General features: G+C 36.8%; 1 protein-coding gene and 1 non-coding gene across 2 annotated transcripts; both read left to right on the top strand.

The window, feature by feature from the left end:
* The first annotated feature begins 13544 nt into the window (after positions 1 to 13544).
* LOC141615847 (small nucleolar RNA R71) lies at positions 13545 to 13651 on the top strand. The gene has a single exon (XR_012530240.1). It is a non-coding gene; the product is annotated as a small nucleolar RNA R71 (small nucleolar RNA).
* A 7154-nt stretch (positions 13652 to 20805) lies between these two features.
* Positions 20806 to 25382, top strand: LOC141613792 (uncharacterized). The gene is made up of 7 exons (XM_074432537.1): positions 20806 to 20977; positions 21062 to 22747; positions 22997 to 23239; positions 23419 to 24063; positions 24169 to 24395; positions 24573 to 25017; positions 25069 to 25382. Exons 1-7 carry the CDS (start codon positions 20806 to 20808, stop codon positions 25380 to 25382), a joined length of 3732 nt encoding a protein of 1243 aa, XP_074288638.1.
* Positions 25383 to 25634: the final 252 nt, after the last annotated feature.

Raw genomic sequence — 25634 nt, 5'->3', positions numbered from 1 at the left:
TGCCCTAGGCATATATTACACCATGGCATGTGCGTCTGTTGGCATACATGATCATTCTAATGGCGGAAACATTAGAAATCGATTTCATGTAATCAACAACTTAATAGGTTCAGTGAAAGACTATGACTCCATCATAGTAATTCCACTTCCATCAACATGAATAACCTATTCGACCTTGTTGATGTTAAACAGATACGAAAGATCTTATCCTCATAAGACTCTCAACTCTATGCCAATATTCTCTCTCATAGATTCAAAAATCTAGAATACTTTGCACCCTTTTCCAAGTCTCCAATCACTCTTTCACAGAAGAGAGCATTGGTACATTATTCTCAATAAGTAATATGTTATCAACATATAAGACATGGAGAAATAATTCTAGCTCCCACTTAACTTCATGTATAATCATGATTCTTCAATCATGTGAATGAAACCATTCACTATTATCACATGAACGAAAAGTATAATCCGTTAATGCTTGCTTAAGACCATTCTAGGATCACTTAAGAAAGCTACGCATAAGATGTTAGGACTCTTAAATCTTTATCTAAGGTTTTCTGTTCCAAACACTTCCTTCTCTAAATTCCCATTTTAGAAAAGCGAAATTTTATTTGCCTTTTTTCATGAAATGCGGCAATTTCTAACATCATTAATCTTGATCAACATCTTTATGTCAATCTTATGCATTTGAGTACTCTAAAGCTCTATTTACTTTTAAAGAGACCCTCGCTTTAAAGTAAATCTACTCTTGAGTAACAATTTTTGGATTGTAATGCTATGGCTCGTTTGTAACAAGGTCGATTTGGAATAAGGTCATAATACCATTACTTTCGCAAAGCAATATATTATCAACAAGACATGTGTGCTAAACTCCCACTGAGCTATACTCCCACTCTATCTTCATAGATTATAGTTTCATTACTTTCGCAAAGTAACACTTCAACAATAAGACATGTTTGTAACGATCCAATCTACTCCCACTCTATCTCTCAGAAATACATCTATTTTCTTGAGAGATAGCTTTGTGATTTACAAACATATATATGGTGGAGTATTAGGAGTTTATCTAGACTATGCATTAGCTTTCAAAAGGCCATCCCTATCATGGCAGCTTGATTCATGTGATATGCGAGTCTTATCCATGTCATTTGTTGAATAGACTCTCTATTTTAGGTATCTCCTGGTTGACCATCCGTTTTGAATTACTTGTCTGTTTTGGATTGCAAATTCCCAAAATTGAGTTCAATAACTCAAACTGACTCATATTAGTTTGATCTTATGGGTAGTGACACTTGGTCATAATCCATATTTTAATAAATCAAATTTATTACTAAGATCTTTGCCACTACGATCGGATCATAATGCTTTAGTACTTTATTCAATTGGTTCTCTACGTCATTTAGGAATTTCTCAAATTTCTCAAATGCTTCACTTTATATTTGATTAAGTAAATATACCCATATCTACTTAAATCATTGGTAAAAGTGATGAAGTAGTCATAAATTCCCCTTGCGGTGATGCTCATTAGAACACATACATCGGCATGTATAGTCCCAACAAATCACTTGCTCGTGTCCCTTTACCACTAAAGGGAGTACAAATCATATTGCAAAGGAGACTAAATTCGCATATTCCATATGATTGGAAATCAAATGGTTCATTAAATCTAGTTGACACTAACCTTTAATACTTTTCTCATTTATGTGATCTAATCGAAAAAGCCAAATGTACAAATCATTTGGATTAAAAGTTTGAGTCTTTTGGATCGTATTATGAAGATATCTTTGCTTGAGTTGGAAGTGTCTAAAACTTGTATATCATAAAGATAAGTGACATGGCTCACAGCCATGTCTATTTTCAACAAACAATTGTCTTTGATGACAAAATATAAATCCTTTCATGTCTCACATAGAAATGGAAATAATGTTTTAGACAAAATGGGTACATAATCACTATTATGTTGATTACAACTCAAAGTTATTAGCTAAAACAAGTACACAAGTCCCTCTTGAAGTGGCGGCTACCCTAGCTTGTCGGAGATTTACATCACTCTTGTTTAGCTTTTCCACATTTCCAAGTCCCACTTGAAGTAACAAGTCCAACTTTGATATCTCTCAAATACTTGGGGAAATTTCGCTTCCAATGGCCCATGACATTACAATAATGACATTCCTCATAGGATTGGACACCCTTCTTGGTCTTGGTTTTGGTAGTCCCACTATCCATTTCCAATTCTTTATCAGGTTTGGGTTTCTCACACATCTTTGCTTCCCCTTTAACATTACCAATACTCCTTTCAGTTGCAAGGGCACTCTTGCTAGAACTCCCACTTAATTTAATAGTTCTCCTTGTTTCTTCAAACAAGGATGCCCTTGGTTTACTGAGATTTTCTTCACAAGATTTTCTTAGCAAAGTGGCAGGCATAAATATTGGAGTGGGTGGTGTGGAGGTGGTAAAGAAGCAAAAATTTCCATCCTGACCAATGCCAACGCGTAATTCTCTAATCGTATAATTGTCATATTCGGAGCATTTTTCATCGAATGATTGGAGCCATGAATCAATGGTGATTGGTGTAGGAGTGTTAGATGAATTCATTGCGTATAATTAACTACAAAATGGAAATAAAGGAAATAATTAACATCTATCGTTTTAATAATACTCGTAAATTTCATTACAAGTATTACATTTATATAGTGACCTCCACCCAACTATATAAATGATTCCGAGATCCAAATTCATATTAATACGGGTACGGTGAGCCGAGTCATCCCTTATTAATATAACTCGGTGGATTAACCTCTTAATCGATTCTACTTTTAGAACTCTCGGTTAATAAAAATTACTCTAATTTTCATCTTTAGCCCGGAACACATGCGACTACGGTCACGAATACTTCCGTTGAGCTCAATCCAAATTTCGATGTAATAACATTTTATTACCCACTTACCCAACATAACAAGTTTAGTACCCCGGTGAGCCGAATCTACTTCCTTATGAAATTGGGATTCATGGTTTCTACTATTTGGCAAGGCTAATTCTCAATTATGATATGTGAGAGGTCTTGTCAATTTATTATCTATCACGTTTTAAGTGAACTAAAGCGGTAAACTACGATAATTATAATTGACACGGTCGATGACTCGATATGATATGCATGTGTTGTTCATGGCGATTTGGCAATGCATGTAACATATTAAAGGAAATGCAAAGCAATAATAAAAATTCCTAGTATGACCTTCCTAAAAATAGAAAATCAAATAATCTATTACATATTCGGAAACCAACTCCTTTGGTCTCTTGAATCTTCAAATGGCACGCCTCCCAAGAACACCGTCTTTGTCGGAACACCTTTCCGAATGGCACCGTCTTTGAAGAAACTCCATAATTACAAATAATAATAAAAATACAAAGCTATTCCTATTATACATTTGTAAAATGGAAAAAATAATAAAAATAAAAGTGATACAAGATCACATTAAATTAGAACCGAATCAATATTCCCTTACATTAAGGGTAATATTGATTAAAACTAAGGCCATACTAAGATAAAATTACATAATTAAAAATTATATAAATAAAAGACATTCAACAATTTAAATATGCAGCATTATAATATGTATCTATCATGCCAAATTATGTGCCAAATCGCCCTATTTAACTTATATCGTATATATAACCCGGTTTTATGGAAACGCGTGATAATAACTTCTTAAAATCACATATTAACACTTAAATCACATCTAAGCTCAAGTTAATTATCCTGACACTCTTAGGACTCAAAAATTAGTCATCACTCAATTTTTGACATAATTCAACTTGATTTAAGTTTTATGCTCATTTTTGACCTTAAAATCATAACATTTATGAAATAAATCCAAATTAAATTACAATAATTTCAAAATTTGAATTTTAAATTTTTGAACATTATGGAATATTTATATGACACTCATAATGTCAAAAATCATGGTTAAAATTTCCGAATTAATTTTGAGAAAATATAGTTGCATTTTATCGGTTTTATCTCATAAAAAATCTAAAGTATCCAAAAATTAATCCAATCAATTTTACAACCTTAGATATGATTAGTGGGATATTTATGCAACCTAAAATAATTTTCTCATGCCATGCAATTCGTTTTAGCTATTTATGCTAAAATAGTCACTATTTATGCCATTTTTACACTAAAAATTCATAAATCATGCTAAATGAGATCATTTAATCTCCAAATTTACATACACTCTGTAAATTATGCATGTGACAAAATATTAAAGTTTCATGGCCTTGTTCAAAGTTTAACTATTTGTAACCATTTTACCTCTTTTAATCCATTTTTATCTCATAAAAATCATAAATCATGCAATATTAATCCAATTAATACGGGATTTTACACACAACTTGTAAAATATGCGTGTGAGGTCATATAAAATTTTCGAGGTCAGAGAGTAAGTTTAACCATTTTTAGTCATTTAACCTCCATTTATGCCATTTTTACACTAAAAATTCATAAATCATGAAATATTAATCACATTAATATGATATTTTACATGCAATACATAAAATATTCATGTGAGGTCATACTAAAATACCATGGACATTAGTGAAGGTTAACTTATTTTAGTGAATAAAAGTTTATTTTACTCATAAAAAGGTAATAAAATCACTAAAAATCATTATAATGAGTTATAAATTTCAATAAATCATAAAAATAACCTAAAAATATTTTAGGACCAGAATATATAACATGCAACATGATTTCGTGGTTTATTCTTATAAATCACAAATTTTTAAGTTTTATATGTTAACATTTTAACCGGAAAAACAATAACCGATTATGCATGCAACATCCTATGCTCTGATACCACGTGTTAGGCTTGTTTACCTCTTATTAGACTCCTCTAATAATGAACTAATTAAATTCTTAATTATTTATTCTTTAGATCTAGTGCATGCATAACAAAATAAGAGATTTATAAGAAAACAATGTCCCTTACATTGTTAATTTCGGTTTGTGGGCACATGTAAGGTCTCCTACCTTCACTTGTTCTTGAGCTACGATGAGTATTAGGATGATCCTCCAAAGACTCTAAGTATAGAAGCCACTCCTCTTGATTGCACCCAAGATTATCCCTTATCTGTACTAAATAATATTTGCTAGATATTTATTTAGTAGTTTACCTTAAAATTGATTACTAATACTTATATATTACACTAATAATATTACTAATCTCATTTAAATAATTTAGATTATCATTTCTCTAATTTTTGAGAAAGATGAACAAGTAAGAGAGAAGTATGCATTTTGCATGTAGTATGTATGAATGAATGAATTGTCTATATGCAAAAATGAACCAAAACTACTCTTAAGGAGTAGTATGGCCGGGTAGCTTATGTCCAAAAGGGCATCTAGCTTTTCTTTTTGCTCTTACCAAAATATAGACTTGTAAGGCTATGTATAGGTTAGGCATCATTAGCTTATTTTATCTCATAAAATAATTCACCCACTAACACCCATCATCCTCATTATTTCGGTCCATATACATGTAAAATGGACTACCATTTTATTTTGTCAATTTGTCGTTTGTCACACAATATGTCACATGTAGTATTTTACATGTTATTAATTAATTTAATGCATATTTATCACATAAATATCATTTTATAAATTAAATTACATTCAACAAATTGACTAGTGATACTTGATCACATAAATAAAATGGGTCATTTAATTATAATTCACAACATCTTGTAATTATAATCAACCATTCATTCTTATCTCCATTGTTTCTCAAACAATAAACAATTTTAGTAATAAAGCATTTTTATTACTAAAATAAATCTTATTTAATCCCATTACAATAAGATAAATATATTCTCTCTCACAAATGAATGGTTCAATTTTAAGGAATTGATTAACTTGTATCATCATACAATTAATCAACTTTACAGATAAGGGCATCATCCTTTAGGTGTGACCTTAAGGGATCAACTGACCACCACCGTCCGTCCTACGACGATGGTCAAACTCTAGCAAGCCAATCGTTACCGATTAATGTTGATCAGTTGACTATATAATTGAATCATCCCTTACGTATTCTTTATATGAGATTTAATTATGATATTAAATCATGTGATCGCACTATTGTTGAGGACACATTTCCAACACGGGTCTGTAAGGAAATTCGCTCGAGCTGAGCCTTGGGACGCCCGGATCCTAGGCTTGGACGCTCGTCCTGAGCTCGGTACGCCCGGATCCTGGGACAAGGTTCCTCCTCTATTCTTGACTGCCTAACAATCCGCGGGGGTTGATTTAGGGCCGCGAGGATCTTCATCATTGCCCAATTCACTTGATTTATTTGCTTAGGCCTTTAGTATTGGCCTCCTGTTCGATGCTTGGTCATTAGATACGGTCCATTTAGCTCCATAAATGTAAGGCTAGCAATCCTCTCCTACCAAGGACACAAAACCTCAAAGAATATGCAAAATAGGGAACTAAAGATAAGAAATGACCCTATTAGTTGCTAGAAAGCATGGGAATGAGGTTGATTCGGGGACTAAATGTGCACAAATATGAGTCACATCAAACATCCCCAAACCGAACCTTTGCTCATCCCGAGTAAAGAGGTGGCTAAAACTATGACCTTTATTTAAATTAGCCTACTAATATAGCCGATGTGAGACAATTAGCGGGGCTCACTCCGCCCCTTCAACTCAAAACAAGACATCCATGAGGTAAGATGCCTTCTTGCAAGGCAAGGTGGGGCTTGCCAAAATGGAAATACATCCAATCATTAAGCACAAAAAAAAAGTAATGGATGCATCTACAAAAAGGAATAGCCACTTTTCTCATCTAAGTGGCGGATACTATCTAAAAGGGAAGCAATCTAAGGGTACACACTCCATTATAGATATGGTTTCTTCAAGTTACTAAGCCTAGGAGGATATCAACAAATCACCTCCAAGTTGTGTCAAGCTAGGGTACCCTTGTCCACAATCGCTAAATGATTTTGTCAAGAGTAGACTCCCTATGGTATTAGAAACACTGTAGGATCGCGGAATTCCCCTTCTTGCCTAAACTAGAAGAAGGGTCGTCCCCTCTCCACCATGCACAAAAGTGGAATCAATGGATAAAGGGATCAAAATGATTTTGAGTTTCATAATGGGAGTTTGCTTTTTGATTTGTTATTCCCACCAAATTATTGTGGAATTTTAACATTTTGAGAACAATTTCTTGCCATTTCTTTGATGTTTGGCATTTTGATACTTTGCAAAATTTTCAATTTTTGCATTTTTGAACATTTTCAAAGTCACCCTAATTTGTAACGAGAGTGCTTTTATTGAAGCATAGGAGTTCTCATTTTTGTACTCCTCTTTCCTTTGATGTAGTTTTGCAAACTTTTTGATTTTTATTTCGGTGCTTGAACTCAAATTGAGAATTTTTGTGCCCATTCCCTTTTTACGTGAAAGATATGATAGAAGTGGAAGATGGTTGAATGGTTTCAAGGGTCACCTTGGAATAAACGGTAGCCAAAGAGTTATCACACCACAAGGTACTCTTGACTAGGCCTTAGTCCATGGGTCAAAGGATACTAGAATGACACATTCTAGGGTGTTTTGAAGGTATTCTAATAAGAAAAGTCTTATGAAGAAAAATTATCTACAAGGGCCTTATATACACTTATCAAGCTTCCCAAATAGATGTTTTCACAAAAATTTCCTAGAATGCAACTACATGCCATGATGCAAGTAGCATATATATAACCTAATGCAAATGCTTCTATAAACTAGTATGCCATATAAACTAAATGCGAGCTCTTAACAACACATTGGTTTGTACCGCATCAACCAAAATAAAGCCACATTGTCATTAACATATAAAAGGAGGAAGAAGATTTGGAAAGATCATACCATGCGGTCTTCTATTTCCTTCATGCCTCGAATATGGCGTAATCGGTCCAATGTGATAATAGTGACAAACAAACACAAATATATACAATATGTACAATTCTACACTATAAAGGAATGAACATGTTTTTGGATTTTTGAGAATTTTTCAATTTTATCATTTTTCGATTTTTGAAAACTAGGTTAGAATTTCCCATCCCCACACTAGTATGGGAATTGTCCTCAATAGTCAATACGATAGGAAATTATGCAATGCAATCTATATGGAAATGCATGATTTCTAAACTAGTATGGAAACTATATGAAATATATAACAAGTTATGCAATCTAATCTATCCTATATGATGCATGCTTTCGATTAGTTGGAGAGCCAATTTAAATTGACTCGCATTCCTTGTGAGTGAACTTCCCCAAACCGAACAAAACACTATTGCTAGTGCAAAAAGAGGGGGAGTTCATGCACAAGGTATGAATGTAATCCATGAATTCTAATTTGTCATTTTGGATTCTTTGTAACGGGAGAAAAAAGATAAACACCTCAATGGGACCGAGGTGGGAGTCCTTTGAATGGTGCTAGGACTCCAAACTCAAAATTTCCAAGATCCCAAAATGACTCTACAAATGATCAAGATAAAAATTAAAAACGTGATATAAAAACAAAGCTAAAGGAGGGGTAGGAGACTCACAATGGAATAGGTTGATGCTAAGCAATCAACCCCGCACTTGTGGTATCCTTCTTTAAGCTTTGTCAACCTTGAATTGTCGCTCATCGCAACATCATCATCATTGGCCTCATTACCGGCATCATCATCATTGGAATTATTATCATCATCATCAATTTCATCATTATCCACCTCTATTGGACCGGAGGATTCACCAACTTCATCATCATCGGAATTCGGACTTTGCTCTTCTTCATGGCAAGAACCAATACCTTCCTCATCTTCTTCAACAACAATATTCCCTCCATTAACCACCCGACTATCCTTGTCGGCATCTTGAGAAGTACTAGGGAAGGACACTTTCTTATCCGCCCAACTAGGAAAAGGACAAGAAGAATCAAGAAGTCCTTGCTTAACAAGATGTAGTAGTGGTGGATATTGGGCGTAATAGGCATTCACCCGGTCTTCATAAGCTTGTCTATGCAATTGTTGCATCAATTGGGTCAAGTAATCTTTGCCTACCTCAACATTAGAGCCACTTGGTTTAAATTGTTGGTAGGCGAAAGGATAGGGTGGAGTCACAATGGTAGAGGAGGAGGGCTTTGCAATCGGATCCCTTTGTTGCTTGATTATCAATTCGGCTTCTTTGGAGACGAGAATGAGGTAGTTGGTTCGATGGGTGGAGATACGGCAAATCTTGGTTGGCAAGACAATGGACTTGGCTTCCTTGATGAGCCATTCAAATTTATGATCAAGATTGTCATTTTTGACCCAATGAAACTTGTTGATCAAAGTACTCATGTCAAGAAGGTTGCTTCCCTTAACCGGTTTGTAAGTATTATCCTTATTGAACTCCGAGTTAAAGTGTTTAGCTAACCTTGTCACCAAGCCCCCATTGACAATAAAGGCCGCTCCCTTTTTCCCATTATCAATCTCTAACCACCGATCAATCAATAATTGAAGAATGTTGTACTTACGGGTGGACTTTCCATTAACATTCATATAGGACTCGAGGTAGACAAAGCCGAGTTCGGTGAAGTGGTTGGCTCCTTTCCTAGCGATTAAAGTATTAGCCACAAACTTGTGCCAAGTTCTTATACCCGGATGGTGAACATATAAGGCATGACTCTCCCAGAAGGAATCGAATTGAAGACTGGTTATAGCCTTCTATAGGGGTGCGGCATCATACTTCAAAGGCTTCTTTTCAAAATGATCATATTTCGTAAGTCCAAACACTTTACCAATTCACCCTTAAGCATTCTTCTACTCTCGTTGTCAAGTCTGAACTCAACATAATTTCGAGTCTCTACCTTGTGCTCCCTCAAGGAGCTTATGAACTCCATAGTCAATGAGGGGTAAGTCAATTCATTCATATCAAAGAGGGTTTTCAACCCCATGGACTCGAAAAATGCTATAGATTGCTCAAGTACAGCCAATTTTTGCAAAGTATCTTGGCAAATAAACTTGGTAGCTAAAAATTTCTTTTTGGCAAGAGATTGAAATGCAAGCCTATGTTTGTCGGATAAGAAAGTTACCTCCGGATAGTTTGACAATTGTTCCACAACCGGAATAGAAGGGGTAGCTTCCTCAATGGGATTGACGATTTCTTGTGCTTGCTCCCTTGGTTGAGCTACTACCAAAGCTTTTGATGCTAGAAGAGTTTGTTGCCTTTTCGACAAATTTGAGGTTTTGGGTGTCTTAGTTCCGCCTTTAGTCCTTGCCATTGTATGCTCCTTATCAATTTGGTATCAACAAACCAAGACGATTCTTGAATGCTCCTTGACTCTTCAAACTTCAATCAATTAGGGATTTTCGGAATTTGCCTCAAACACTAGAAAATTGACTCAATTTGTGAGGAAATTGATGATTAAATGGTCTTTTGTTGATGAAGGAATAATTTAATTCTGTTTTGAGCAAGTTTTTATTTGATTGTGGTGAATTTTGGTGAGAAATTGATGTTTTTGGATAAGAGGATTGAAGGTTGAAGTGAGGGAAAATGTATGTGTTTGTGTTTGAAAGAGGTAAATGAATTGGGAATAAGGGAAAAATCCCGTGTTTTGCTATGTAGCAGGTCTGGGACAGGCGGCTTGTGGTCAGGACGAGCGGATTTTCTTGCAGGAAATTTTGAAAGGGCAAAGCAAGTCTGGGACGGGCATCTTCAGGTCGGCTCGAGCGGATTCTGGGATGAGACGCTCGGTTCACCTTTGGGACGGGCGGATTTTCTTACAGGAAAATCTCAAAGATTTGTAGCCTCCTAGGACCCACGGCTCGAGGATAGGACGGGCGTCCCGAGGTTGGAGGACCCGCGTCCTGAAGTCAGCTCGGGCAAATTCTTTTACAGGGGTTTTCCCAAAACTTGAAGCTTCCCAGCTCCCACGACCCAAAGCCAGGATGGGCGTCCTGAGTCTGGAGACACTCATATTGCTCCTCAGCTCCCGCGAGCTCAGGTATGCTCGTGGGGATTCTCTTCCCGCGTCATTCTTTCTTCCTTTCCTTGTTAATTGTTGTGGGTTGCACTACAAAGGCTTGGTTAACCTAGGAATGTGCCATCCCTACACTTGATCAAACACTACATATTAAAACATATTAAAATCCCTCCGTCACTTGCTCTCATGTCAAAATTTTTATAACAAAGCATGAAAATGCAATGCGAAAATGACAAAAATGCAATAAAGAAAATGAAATGCTTGTTAGAGGGGTTAGAGTATTTACAAATGGTGGTTTAGGGAGGACTCCACCAAACTCTCCTTCTTGTGAGAGGTATCAAGGGGGCAAAGCCAAGGTGTTGTTGATGTTGCTCAACACCTTGTAGAAGTAGTCAAAGGCTTGTTGATTCTCATAGTAAAGGTCTTGCATAGACTTTTGTGCATCGGTTTTTTCATTGTTGTAGTCCGAGTCAAAGTGATGACAAGGATCCATCAAGCCTTGGTCTAGAGTCATAGCATTCCCAATGTAAGGATTAACCAATCCTTCAAATTCATCGTCCCATAGACCACAAACTTCGCTTGCTTGTTTCCCAATGATGTCATGAGTTGGCAAGATCAACTCTCCTTTCTCATGGCCAATGAGGCCTTCTTCCTTACTTGTCATGATGGGGTGAGCTATTCAAGCTCTCATTGTTGTTGTTGAAAATTCCATGCTCTCCGAATAGAGCAACTTGAATGTCATCTACTTTGTTCTTCCATATGGGTGATGTTTCGTTACCCTTGGCTTGATCTTTGCATAGAGATTCCAACTTCTTCCTATCACTTTCTCGGCTATAGTGATCGACCATGAAGCATGGCTCATGTAATCGGGGAGCTCTCATGGTTTTGTCAAGATTAAAAGTAATTGTCTCATCCCCTACTTCAAGTGTGAGCTTTCCATGATTCACATCGATTACCGCTCCCGCGATATGCAAGAAAGGTATTCCTAAGATGATAGGAATGTTGGAATCCTCCTCCATGTCTACAATGACAAAGTCTACCGGGATGAAGAATTTGCCAATTCTCAGTGGCACATCCTCCCATACCCCTAGAGGTATCTTTGTTGATCGATCCGCCATTTGAAGAGTAATGTTGGTGCTTTTGAGGTCTCCCACTCCAAGCCTTTCACATAGCAAGTATGGCATGACACTTCCACTTGCTCCAAGATTACACAATGCCTTTTTGATTGTAGTGTCGCCAAATGGTACATGGGATAGAAAAACTTCCAGGATCTTTGAGCTTTGGAGGGGAATTCCCTTGAAGAATAGCACTACTCACTTTGGTAAAGGAAATAGTCTCCAACTTTCGGATGGATTTCTTCTTGGTAAGAATATCCTTCATGTACTTTGCATAAGCCGGAACATGATTGATCAATTCCGTGAATGGGATTGAGACTTCTAAGTTTTTCACAATTTCCATGAACTTTCCAAGTTGCTCATCAAGCTTAGGATTAGCTTGGCGACTTGGGAATGGAAGTCTAATCACAATAGGGTCCTTATCGACATTCTTAGCCTTTTCTTCATTTCTCTTCTTTGAAAGTTCATTGGTAGTAGGCTCTACTACCTTAGAGTTCTCCACAACTATTTGCTTGCTACTATCATCCACAATATCTTCATCAATTGGCCTCTTTGGCCCTTCATATCTTGTACCACTCCTCAAATGGATGGCACTAACCGTTTCATGTCTTGGGGGTTATCTTGAGGAGGTAATTGCCCCTTTTGTCTTTGGGAGCTAGAAGATGCTAGTTGAGTCATTTGAGTCTCTAGCATTTTGGTGTGGGCAAGTATGTTGTTGATGGTGGTTTCTTTAGCTTGGCTATCTTTTTGTATTTGGGTGAAGAATTCTTGTTGGTTCTTTTGCATTTGGAGAACCGCTTTTTGAACATCAAAGTTTTGGTCATTGGATTGGTTGTAGGAAGGTTGATTTTGATATCCTTGGCTTTGGTTGAAAAAGGGTCTTTGAGTTGGATATCTCATTGGAGGTGGGGTGTATGTTGGTTGAGGATTTTGAACATTTTGGCTTTTGTATGAGAGATTTGGATGGAATTTGGTATACTCATTATAGTAGTTGGAATAAGGGGTGCCATTCTTGTATGCTTGGAAAGCATTCACTTGTTCCCCTACATTCGTTTTGATCATGTCCCAAGGTTCCACAACTTTCACATACTCCATTTGGGATTGATGATGATGCCATCATAGCTTTGACATGTTGTTTGGGTGATTTGGAAGCTTCATCAAGCTTACCCATGGCCTTCTCAAACTCCAAGTTGATGGTGTCTATATGAGCACTTAGTTGAGCACCCAATTGTGTGATGGAAACTACCTCATGCTTTCCTCCTCTAGTGGCCTTTAGAGGCCTACTATATTGGCAATTATGAACCGCCATCTCTTCGATTTTGGCCCATGTTTGGTTGTCATCAACTTCGGTAAACCTCCCATTGGATCCCATATTAAGCACATTGCGTGAGTCTTCATATAAGCAATTCCAAAACTATTGAACAAGGAACCACTCACTAAGTCCATGGTGTGGACAAGAACGACAAGTGTCCTTAAATCTCTCCCATGCTTCATATAATGATTCTTCATCCCTTTGCTTGAACCCGGTGATTTGGGCTCTCAACATGTTAGTCTTCTCCGGAGAATATAATTTCTTGTAGAAGGCAAGTGCTAACTTCTTCCATGAATCAATACCAAAGCTAGCCTTATCCAGGCTCATCAACCATTGCTTTGCGGTACCGATCAAGGAAAAAGGAAATAATACCCATCGGATTTGGTCTTAAGTAACTCCGGTTTGAGAAATTGCATCACAATAGTCACAAAAAGTCTCCATATGTAAATGAGGATCCTCACTAGGCATCCCTTCAAATTGACTTCTCTCAACTAATTGTATGAATGTGGATTTGGCAATGAAATTACCGGTTAAATGTGGTGGTGTAGGAGTACTGTTTGGTAGGTTCTCCTCGGTTGGTACGAAATGAGATGAAAATTTAGGCATTGTGGGTTGATTTTGTGGTTGGTTTGGAATTGGGTTATCCTCTCCTTCTCTTGCAAAAGGGTTGGCAAACTCGATCTTATTTGGTTGAATGTCCACAATCTCTCCAATACCCAAAACTCTTGAAGTACCTCTAGCAACTCTTCTATTGTTGGTTAAGGTCCTTTCAATCTCGAAATCAATAGGTAATTGATTACCTTGTGATCTCCTAGTTATGCAAAATATAAAACAACTAGAAAACAATTAGAATAACCTTGAGGAGATTGACTTCCCCAAGGTAAAGAAAGACACAACTAAAAACAATTAACGAAAAATCAAATCAATTGAAAATCGTCCCCGACAACGGCGCCATTTTTGGTGTGAAGTCGTTATTGCTTGTCATTAAAGCTTTCCACCAAAACAAAATTTATATCTTTACAAACTACTCTTAGTAGAGTGATAAGCAAAGGTCGGATCCCAATGGACGGGTATCGATTTAAGATTTCAATTGCAAGTAGTTATGTCTTAAGGTGTCACAAATTTGGGTTGAGATGAGAAGCAATCTAAACTAATCAACAAGATGAATGTAAATTAATGAAAACAAAGTAGAGCAATTAAGGGGGTTTGTAAACAATTGATTAACGGCACTAGGGTGTCATGGGTTCATAAGGGAATCATGGAAATAGATCATACATACATGTTCTCAAATAGATGCAAGCAACTTATTGTTTTGATGGAATCGAGTTAGTGTATATCTTACATTTCCTAGGAAGATTTAGGTCCCGGAGCCGAGTCGATCAAGACTTTACAACACCTACAAGTCGACTTAGTCTCTTCCAATTCAACTCTATGCATGATCTAACAAGGCTTGCGTTGGCGTATATCTTACAAGCCTCATTGAAAATATAAGAGAATCATGCTAGGATTGTCAATCGAGCATTTCATCAAGCATAACATGTGCATAAGTTGAAATCACAACAAGCAAGCATTTAATTATGATAGCATATTAAATTAAGCATAGATCTAATCCCATGATTGATTCTCCTAATTTCCCATTAACCCTAGCTTAAGAAAATACTCACTCATGATCAAGTTTAACATGCTAATAAGGATGTCAATCATATTAACAAAGCAAAACATGATGAATAAGTAATGTAAATAACAATAATTAAGTAAAGGTAAAAAGGGATTATACCAACTTGAGATGATCCAAATAATAAAGCAAAGAATAATAGAAGGAAACTTGATGATTGATGGAGAGTTCTCAATCCTCCAATAAACCCCAAATAATCTTCTAATTACCCAACTAAAACTAAGAACAATTGAGAGATTAAGATATAATTAATATTAAAATATGTATTACAACTTGGATTAAGACTAAATTAAGAGATTTAGAACGAGATTAGGACTTGATTCTAAGATTGATTATCATCTAGGTAGTACAATAGGGTATTTATACTAAAATTAAGTACAAAGATTATGGTTACTAAGGGCTTAAATGCCGATTAAGACCCTAAGAGAAGTTTGACGATTTGCAAATCCCGTAGGGACACGCGCGAGCTGAGTAGAAAGTCCCCAGGGACACGCGCGTCCTGGCCTGGAGTATGCTCGGGACTTCAAGGAAATCCGCTCGAGCTGAGCCTTGGGACGCCCGAATCCTGGGACAGGGTTCCTCCTCTACTCTTGACTGCCTAACAATCCGCGGGGGTTGATTTAGGGCTGCGGGGATCTTCATCATTGCCCAATTCACTTGATTTATTTGCTTAGGCCTTTAGTATTGGTCTCCTCTTCGATGCTTGGTCATTAGATGCGATCCATTTAGCTCCATTTTCCTCCATAAATGCAAGGCTAGCAATCTTCTCCTACCAAGGACAGAAAACCTCAAAGAATATGCAAAATAGGGAACTAAAGATAAGAAATGACCCTAATAGTTGCTAGAAAGCATGGGAACGAGGTTGATTCGGGGACTAAATGTGCACAAATATGAGTCACATCAAAAACAAAGTAGAACATAAATAATTTTAGATTAAAAAATAAGAGACGAAGTAGGAACAAAATCTAGTACAAAATAAAAATCTTAACTTATACAAGTTGTCATAAATCCTAAATTAATCAAGGTGTTTATATTAGCTATTCTTTGTCAATCGATTAATTCTACAATATCAACAAACATTCAAATTTTCTTTGATGAATACAAATATGTGACTGTAAATAAGTAAGAACTTTGTTTTCCAACAAACAGAAAGTAAAATCATACATTGCTACCAAATTAGTAAGAAATTAGCAAGAATTATAAGCTTCTTGTGAAGAATTCTTCTTCATAGTCTTTAATTTTTGAGGAATTTTGAAAATTGAAAAGGAATTAGGGAAAGTTTTTGTCGAAAAAAAAAGAAGGAGTTTTGAAAAAGCGTGTAACGAGTACTGTAAATGGAAAGGAGCTTTGAGTTTTGTTTTTTCTTTCTTTTAAAATTTGTATGTATTCTCTTTTTTGGCTTAAATGGCAAGAGGTGCTATTTTGTTTTACCAATCTGTCGTATAAGGTTTTATTTTTTACTGTAATACTCCATATTTTAATTAATAGTTTATGTTTATATTTATATTTATGTGGGTAGTCGTAAATAAATAATAAGATGAATAAATATTAAGGAAAATAATAAATAATAAGTTGTAGTTGTAATAGAAAAGATATAAAATTAAATAAGCAAATAAGACGGAGTGGAGACCACAGGTTGGACCATGTGTGAGGAGCCGTGTGGGCCACGGTGGGGACCAAGAGGAAGGAAGGTGGTATTTGGTTTGGGTGTTACCGATGCTTTAAGATATTTTTATTATTTTATTATTAAAAGGTTTTTCCTAGAACCTTCCTACTTCTCCTACCAACTTATATAAATACCAACCATATGCCTCACAATTATAATTATTCTTCTTCTAAAACTCAAATACAATTGTGATGAGAGCTTTTGTGAGACAACTTTAAGACGGAGTTTTTCACCTTGCGATAATTAATTACGGGTAAGATATCTAAGCATCTAATATCAATTGTTTACATTTGATCTTGACCCTTTTAAGGCCGTTGACCGTGACCGTTGACCGTGAGGACCAAGGCCGTGTGGCTGTTGACCGGCGGGTTGACCACCGTCGGTTTGGCCGTGAGTTTTGGGGATTGTTTGTGGTATTTTGCGGGATTAGTTTTGGGTAGTTTACATCTTAAATTTATTAATAAGATTAGTTATTAATTATACATAATTCAATTATTGTTTAGGTGTTGAATTTATTGAAGAGGCTTTTTGATTAATTGCTTAATTGAGAATATTTGCTAAGAGGTAGGTTAACTACTCAACTTTACTATATTGGTAATTGGAGAATTGTTGGAAGATGAATTATTGTTGCAATTGTTGTCTTGAGCACATCGTCGAAATTGTTGTCTTGAGCATATTGATATCATTGTTGTCTTATGATCATATTATTATATTGTTGGTTGGTTCTCTGTTGTTGATTGGTTATGAAAGAGATTGGTATTGAGATTGGCATTGATATTGAGATTATTTGGTCGGTCAGGCACGGGGATGTGTAAGTGCCGTGGTCCTGTACGTATGATGGTCGGATATGCATGGTGGCATTAGGAGTGGGCCATGGACCTGAGCAGTACATCGTGTGTGGTGTCGAATTGGAATTCACCGTGTGGTTCTTGTGTGTGTGTGGCACGGTCAAGCCGTGTGTGTGCCGCGTGTGTATGAGCACGATGATCTTGGTTTGGTTCGTGGATTGTGTTGCAGGCTAACATATTATCATTATTGTTATTGTTCTTTGGTTATCCTACTCAACCTCGTGGTTGACTGTGTATTCGTGAACACCTGCGATGAACCGTAATGCGGAGCAAATTGATTTCAGGTTAGCGTGTGAGAAGTGCTGGATGTTTAGAGGGGAGCTTTGGGACGAGATCACTCGAGTCTAGAGATCACCTTATTGATGTTCAGACACTATTTATTTTATTTTAAATTCCGCTGCGAGTTGTTTAAGTACTCTATAATAATTATTTATCAAGTTGGATATTGTAATAAACTCTTTAAGGCACTATAATAATATATCGTCTTAAAGTACTTTCGTATTGTTTGTCTTTTATACTTACTATCTTAGGTAACTGAGATGGTGACACCTTTATTTATTTGAGAATGTCTAGCTAAAGGCTCTTAAATAAATGGGGTTGTTACAAAGTGGTATCAGAGCGAACGATCCTATGGCCTAAAAAAATGAATTTAATGAACTTATGATGAGTCTAATAAAATGAACTCAGGGTAGAAACTGTTTAGGAGCCCATTTTCTAGGTTAGGGAGACGTCCTTGATCTGGCCCTTTTCAGTTTTGAGCCGGTCTCCTCGAGGAAGGATAAAGAGAGAGAAGGGTGGTTAGCGTGGATGATTTACTTTAAGGGAACTACTACAAAACTAGGCAACCACAACAGCTCTTTAACAACGCTTATTCACGAAAATTACGAAAAGACGTTGTTGAATTGATTATTGTTTTTCCGCGCAATTTTACTAAACTTAATTACAACGGTTTTATTTTGTCACCCGTTGTTATTAGTTTTAACAACGGGTAAAACTTACATAACCGTTGTTAATATAAAAACTAATAACAACAGTTTACTTTGTAATACATTATAACCGTTGTTAATAATTTGGCTCAAAATTAGTGAAAAGTAATTACAACGGTTATATTAGAACCCGTTGTTAATACTTTTTAACAACGGTTGTCAAAGGAACCGTTGTTAATATATTATATAATGACAACGGGTTTATGTGTAATAACCGTTGTCAATACTTTCAAGCAAATACCACAATATATGCCACACAAACACAGATCAGCTACAGCCACAAACACAAACACACAACCACACTCTTTCTCATCGTCTCTTTCTCATCGTCTCTTTCTCATCGTCGCTTTATCATCTCCGTCACTGTTGTTGTCATCGTCTCTTTCTTTCTCTAATTATCAGGTATATATCTATCGCTTTATGGTTTTAGGTTTTGTCATCTCCATCATTATTGTTCTTTCTCTAATTATTTTATTTGCTGTGTTTTTCTCCGTCATTGTTCTTTCTCTAATTATTCGCTTAGTTTTTCTGCGTTTATTAGTAAAACAAATTAAATAAAATAAAACAAAGAAGATGATGGAGAGGATAGTAAAACAAATCCACATTTAACATACATAAACTTAATTAATTGATATATATACATAAACTTAATGCATTACTAAAAATACATTTCGTAGATGTTCATTTAGGGATGCATTATCTTCTATGAGAATCATCCTCTCCTCCTTTGCTATTTGGAGGTTTCGTTCCGCAGATGCAATATCTTCATATAGCTGCATTATCTGCGGCTCTAACTCCTGCACCAAGCCATGTTTTACTGCGGCTCTAACTCCTGCACCAAGCCAGATCCGAGCTTGCTCAAGGAAGAGCCTGTTCTTCCTCTCGATTTCCTGCAAGCGGCGTATGAAACTTTTGTTGTACTCGGTCATAATGCATGTTAAACGAATGGTATCATTCATTATTGATGGAAGTTTGGAGTTTATTAGGTTTTAAAGATTTAGGGTTTGAAGTTTAGGGTGGAGATAGTGATATAATGGATTGGTTATTGAGATAGTGGAATGAATTTATAATTAGTATATGTGTCGTTTGAGTTGTTTTTTAATTAATATGTTTAGGGTTTGATGCTTAAATTAATACGAAGTATATTTTTGTTTAGGAAGTTGTGCCATATCCCTACTTCAAATCTTATAACCCTTCGCATTCGATATATTGTGTCCTTTCATGAAGGGATTTTGGCAGTAATAATACATCTAGTAATATATACTTAATTGATGCAGGAGGGATTTTGGCAGTAATGCTTTGTATTTTTATTTTTTTTTATTTTTTTTAAAAACAATAACAATGGTTATTTAAAAAAAACCCGTTGTCTTTAGTTATAACAACGGTTTTTTCTATTGTAACCGTTGTTATAACTTTCCCACCAAAAATTAGTCACACTTTCCACAACGAATGACTCGTAACGACAACGGTTTTTAACCGTTGTTAATAGTTTTCACAACGGGTTTCTTAAAAAAACCAACCGTTGTTAAAACCTTTAACAACGGATGCTTTAACAACGTCCGCTTTTTTATATAACAACGGTCTTTAACCGTTGTTATACCCTATATCTGTAGCAGTGGGGTCTAATCGTATCTTGAAGTTGCGAGAAGTACTAATTTTATTTGCAGGATGAGAAAGAAAGGTAAGAAATTTTAGGACGGATGGAAGTAATAGGTGTGTGGCCTAAGTATGGGTGAAAGGCGTATGGCCTATATAATGGCAGTGTGGTGATTGAAAAAATTATTTTGAGCCTGTTTTAATTCATAGCATGAATACGCATGGAGATTTTCTTAAAACATCATAAATGGCATGAGATGGAGAAATATGAATAACGAATTGTTGCGTCTTCACATGAATTGATTGTGTATGTGAATTACATGTTTAGTAAATTTCATGTCTAGAGAGATGAGGAATATGTTGCCCTGAGCCTGTAGGCATAGAATTATGAGATTGCATGAATTAAAGACAAAACATGTATAAAAAATAATTAATTGCGGAAAAGAAAGAAAAGGGGCCGTGAGGCCGTGTATGCCGTGATGCCGTGGTTGGTCGGGCAAGGCCATCTCGATCAATCACACATTCTTTTGTATGCAGAAATTTTTATCTTCTACCTAATACCCAAAACTTCTTAGAACGAAAACTTATGTTTCTTATTTTATCTTATTAGAACCCAAATGGAACCCAAGAAAGCTACATCCACATTTATGACTCAGGAAGAGATCGCTAGGCTCATTACAACAAATGATGTGCTGACTGATGCTTTACAATCAAAGACTGCGACAAAGGACCCTGCTAAGATGAGTGCTGCTATTGCTCGTCATAACCTAATAAAGTATGACGGACTTGGTGAACCGCCATTGCTGGGAGATTAGTGTAGGGAGTTTGATAATCTTTTCAAAGTCTTGAACTGTCCTGAGGAATTGCAAGTAGATCAAGCTGCGCACTACTTGAAAGGAAAGGCTGGGTTATGGTGGAACCACAACAAGGCAGTGATTAGAGAGGCATGGAAGGAGAGTGACGAACCGTTTGTCTCGTGGAAAAGATTTAAGGATACCTTGAGGGGCACGTTTGTACCTGAACACGTTAGGCGTAAGATGAGGTCGGAGTTTGACTCATTCAAAATTACAGAAGAGATGACCATAGAAGATTACCATAACAGATTCATGGACTTAGCTAAGTATGTGTCAGATTTGAATTATGGAGGGGAGGTGTTATCTTTAAGGTTTGAGAAGGGTTTAACTACGCGTATCAAGAAGAGGTTGGCAGCTGGAGAGCCAAGTACCGTAGAGGAAGTGTACCAAAGAGCGGGACATGCCGAGAGAATTGCCTACATGGTGAAGGAGGAAAAGAAAGATAAGGGTGAAAAGAGGAAGGTTGAGGCTACAAGTGAAGGGACTGGAGGAAACAAGAAGCAGAATTTCAATCAACATCGTTCGTTTTCTACCGGTGGAGCCGTAAGTGGAGGTGGTTTCGGCCGTGGTAGGATGACAAGTGGAGCGAGTGATACGAAGAGACCACAGTGCTATGGATACGGAAAGTTTTGTCACAAGATTGTGGAGTGTAGGATTACTGCAAGAAGGAATAACATGAATAATATGAATGGAGGATTTGGTAGTGGAAATTTTAACGGATTTAAAAAACCAACACCTAGCTATGGAAGCAATCATTTCAACGGATCTTGGAACAATCAGAGGAGTTATAACAACAACAAATTTCAGAATCGCGTAAACAATAGCCAAGGTAACGGAAATGGAGAGAACCAGAATGGCACCAGGAAGCAAGGAGTGGCGTCGACATCAACGGTGCAGGGTGGTGTGAAGAACAGTGGCAAGTTGTTCATGATAGGAAAAAAGGTAGTTGAGGGTGATGCTCATGTGGTTTCTGGTACTTTTCTAACCAACTCTAAGCCATCTTATGTATTGTTTGATTCGGGAGCAACTCATTCATTTATATCTAGTGACCATGCTAAAGTGATGGGATTGGGAGACCCAGTAGTAATTAAAGATAAAGTAACAATACCTTCTGAGGAGTCGATAATATGCACCAAAATGTTTAGGAATGTGAATATCCTTATAGGCGAAGTTTTATTTCCTATGGATTTAATAAAATTTCCGTTAGGAGGATTTGAGATTATTTTTGGAATGGATTGGTTGAGTAGAAATAGAGCTTTCATAGATTTTTATCAAAAGAAAGTATCCTTGAAAGGACCAAAAGGAGTAAGAGTGTCTTATAGGGGATTTGTGGTGAAACCCAAAGTGAGGCTTATATCAACAGTTACCTTGAAGTCTTGTTTGAGGAAGGGAGGAGAGTTGATTTTGTGCCACGTGTGGGACACGCGTGAGGCGGTAAAAGGCGCGGACAAAATTCCCGTAGTAAGTGAGTTTCAGGATGTGTTTCTAGAAGAAATTCCAGGTTTACCTCCAAAGAGAGATGTGGAGCTTATAATCGAGCTTAAACCAGGGACTGGACCTATTTCTAAGGCACCTTATAGGACAGGGCCTAAAGAATTGGAGGAGTTGAAGAAGCAGTTGGAGGAATTGCTAGAGAAAGGTTATATAAGACCAAGTGTGTCTCCCTGGGGAGCGCCAGTTCTTTTTGTTAAGAAGAAGGATGGGAGTATGAGGTTATGCATAGATTACAGAGAGCTGAACAATGTAACAATTAAGAATAGATATCCTTTGCCTAGGATTGATGATTTATTCGATCAGTTGAGTGGAGCTGGAGTTTTCTCTAAAATTGATTTAAGATCGGGATACCATCAGTTAAGAGTTAAGGAGGAAGATGTACCTAAGACTGCTTTTAGGATAAGGTATGGGCATTATTAGTTTTTAGTTATGCCTTTTGGTTTGACTAATGCACCGACAGTATATATGGATTTGATGAATAAAGTGTTTAGTCCTTACCTTGATCAGTTTGTAGTAGTCTTTATTGATGACATATTGGTGTACTCTAAGAATAAAGAGGAGCATGAGAAGCATTTAAGAATTTTTTTGCAAACCTTGAGGGAGAATGATTTATACGCTAAGTTGAGTAAGTGTGAGTTTTGGTTGGATAAAGTAGCATTTTTGGGACACGTAGTTTCGAAGGAAGGAGTGTCGGTTGATCCAGGTAAGATCGAAGCGGTAACTAAGAGGGAGAAACCAAAGAACGTGGCGGGTGTGCGAAGTTTTTTGGGATTGGCTGGCTACTACAGGAGGTTGTGAAGGATTTCTCTAAATTAGCTAAGCCTTTGACAGCTTTGATGAGAAAGGAGAATTGGTTTAAGTGGGATGAGAGTTGTGAAACAGCTTTTCTAACCTTGAAGGAGCGTTTGACCACAGCACCTATATTAACTTTACCAGAAGGGAGTGGGGATTTTAAGGTGTATACTGATGCTTCGAAAAACGGATTGGGGTGTGTGCTAATGCAAAGAGGGAGAGTAATCGCCTATGCTTCAAGACAGTTGAGACCGTATGAAGAAAATTACCCAATGCACGATCTGGAGTTAGGGGCGGTCTTGTTTGCTCTTAAGTTGTGGAGGCATTATTTATATGAAGCTACTTTTAAGGTATTTTCTGACCATAAGAGCCTTAAGTATATTTACACTCAGAAGGAGCTTAATATGAGACAAAGAAGGTGGATAAAATTAATTGGAGATTATGATATGGAGATAATTTACCATAAGGGAAAGGCTAATGTAGTAGCAGATGCTTTGAGTAGGAAGTTGGTTCATGCCGTATGTTTAGCTATGTCGCAGATTAGGTTACGAGATGAATTAAAGGAAATGGGAATTTGTGTAATAAGGAAATGGGATTTAGTTGGAGATTTGACGGTTGAACCAGAACTGTATGCGGAAATCCGAGAGAAACATAAAGGAGATCCGAAGTTGGAGAAGTGGCGTGCGGCCGTAGAGGAGGGCGCGTCGTCACGATACTTTATAGGGATGGATGGTGGTTTGAGATTCGAAAGAAGATGGTGTGGTACCTGATGACGAGGAATTGAAAAGAAAGATTTTGACTGAAGCACATTCTACGCATAATCTGTGCATCCTGGAGGAGATAAGCTGTACAAGGATTTGAAGAAGACGTTTTGGTGGCTAGGAATAAAAAAGGAGGTTGCTGAGTTTGTTTCTAGATGCCTGGTTTGCCAAAGGGTGAAAGGTGAGCATAAGAGACAACAAGGGAAAGTGCAATCTTTGGATGTACCTGAATGGAAGTGGGAGAGTATTTCTATGGATTTTATCGTTGGTTTACCTCGTACTCAGAAAGAGAATAATATGATTTGGGTGATAGTAGATCGTTTGACTAAGACAACACACTTTATTCCAATGAAGGATACGTGGAGTAAGGCTGAGTTAGCTAGAGCATATGTTAAGAATATCGTGAGGTTACATGGAATTCCAAAGGATATTGTTTCTGATCGTGATTCGAGGTTTATCTCCAAGTTTTGGCAAGAATTGCAGGAGTGTATGGGTACGACTTTGAAAATGAGCACTGCATTTCATCCAGCTACAGATGGACAGACGGAGAGAACTATTCAGACTTTAGAGGATATGTTACGAGCTTATATTTTGGAATTTGGAGGATCATGGGAAGAAAGGTTGGATTTAATAGAATTTTCTTATAACAATAGTTATCATGCTAGTATTAGTGTGGCACCATTTGTAGCTTTGTATGGGAGGAAGTGTAGGAGTCCAGTTTGTTGGGACGATGTCACTGAAGCTGTGACATTGGGTCCTGAATTGATTCAGCAAATGATCGCACAAGTGCATGTAATTAGAGAAAAGATGAGAGCTGCACAAGATCGACAAAAGAGTTATGCAGGCTTGAAAATGAGTGAGATTGAGTTTGCCGTAGGAGACAAGGTGTTGTTAAAAGTATCGCCAATAAAGGGGGTGATGAGGTTTGGTAAGAGAGGAAAGTTGAGTCAGAAGTACATTGGACCTTATGAGATTTTAGATAGAATTGGTGAAGTGGCATATCGTCTTGCACTTCAACCAGCTTTGGCAAGAGTCCATAATGTTTTTCGTATTTCACAGTTAAGGAAGTATGTGAGTGATCCTACTCATGTGTTAGAAGTTGAGACAGCCGAATTGGATAAGGATTTGTCCTATGAGGAGGTGGCTAAGGAGATTTTAGACAGGAAAGTGAGGAAAACTAGGAATAGTGAGGTCGTTTTGGTGAAAGTTTTATGGTGTAATCATAATGTTGAGGAAGCTACATGGGAGGTTGAAGATGAGATTAAACAGAAGTATCCTCATTTGTTCGCATAAGGTATGTTAGTTACGAGGACGTAACTCTTTTTTTTTACGGGGGTAGGATATAACACCGCGTTAATTTGTGATCATTTATGTTCGTTATTTATCTAAATGTTTGCTCAATAATAAATTGTTTGGTTAGTTGAGTAGTAAGGAGCGGTGAACTTTGGGACGAAGTTCTTTTTAAGGAGGGAAGACTGTAATACTCCGTATTTTAATTAATAGTTTATGTTTATATTTATATTTATGTGGGTAGTCGTAAATAAA

Source organism: Silene latifolia, chromosome 11 (genome assembly GCF_048544455.1).
Source record: "Silene latifolia isolate original U9 population chromosome 11, ASM4854445v1, whole genome shotgun sequence".
Lineage (NCBI taxonomy): Eukaryota > Viridiplantae > Streptophyta > Magnoliopsida > Caryophyllales > Caryophyllaceae > Silene > Silene latifolia.
This window is presented reverse-complemented; position numbering and strand designations above follow the sequence as displayed.

Excerpts from the sequence above, each read along its gene's own strand:
- LOC141613792 (XM_074432537.1), top strand. The coding sequence starts at position 20,806 with ATGGAACCCAAGAAAGCTACATCCACATTTATGACTCAGGAAGAGATC. Across the intron at positions 23,240-23,418 it reads AGGAGTGTCGGTTGATCCAG|CTTTTCTAACCTTGAAGGAG; the intron begins GTAAGATCGAAG and ends GTTGTGAAACAG. Across the intron at positions 25,018-25,068 it reads AAAGGGGGTGATGAGGTTTG|ATAGAATTGGTGAAGTGGCA; the intron begins GTAAGAGAGGAA and ends ATGAGATTTTAG.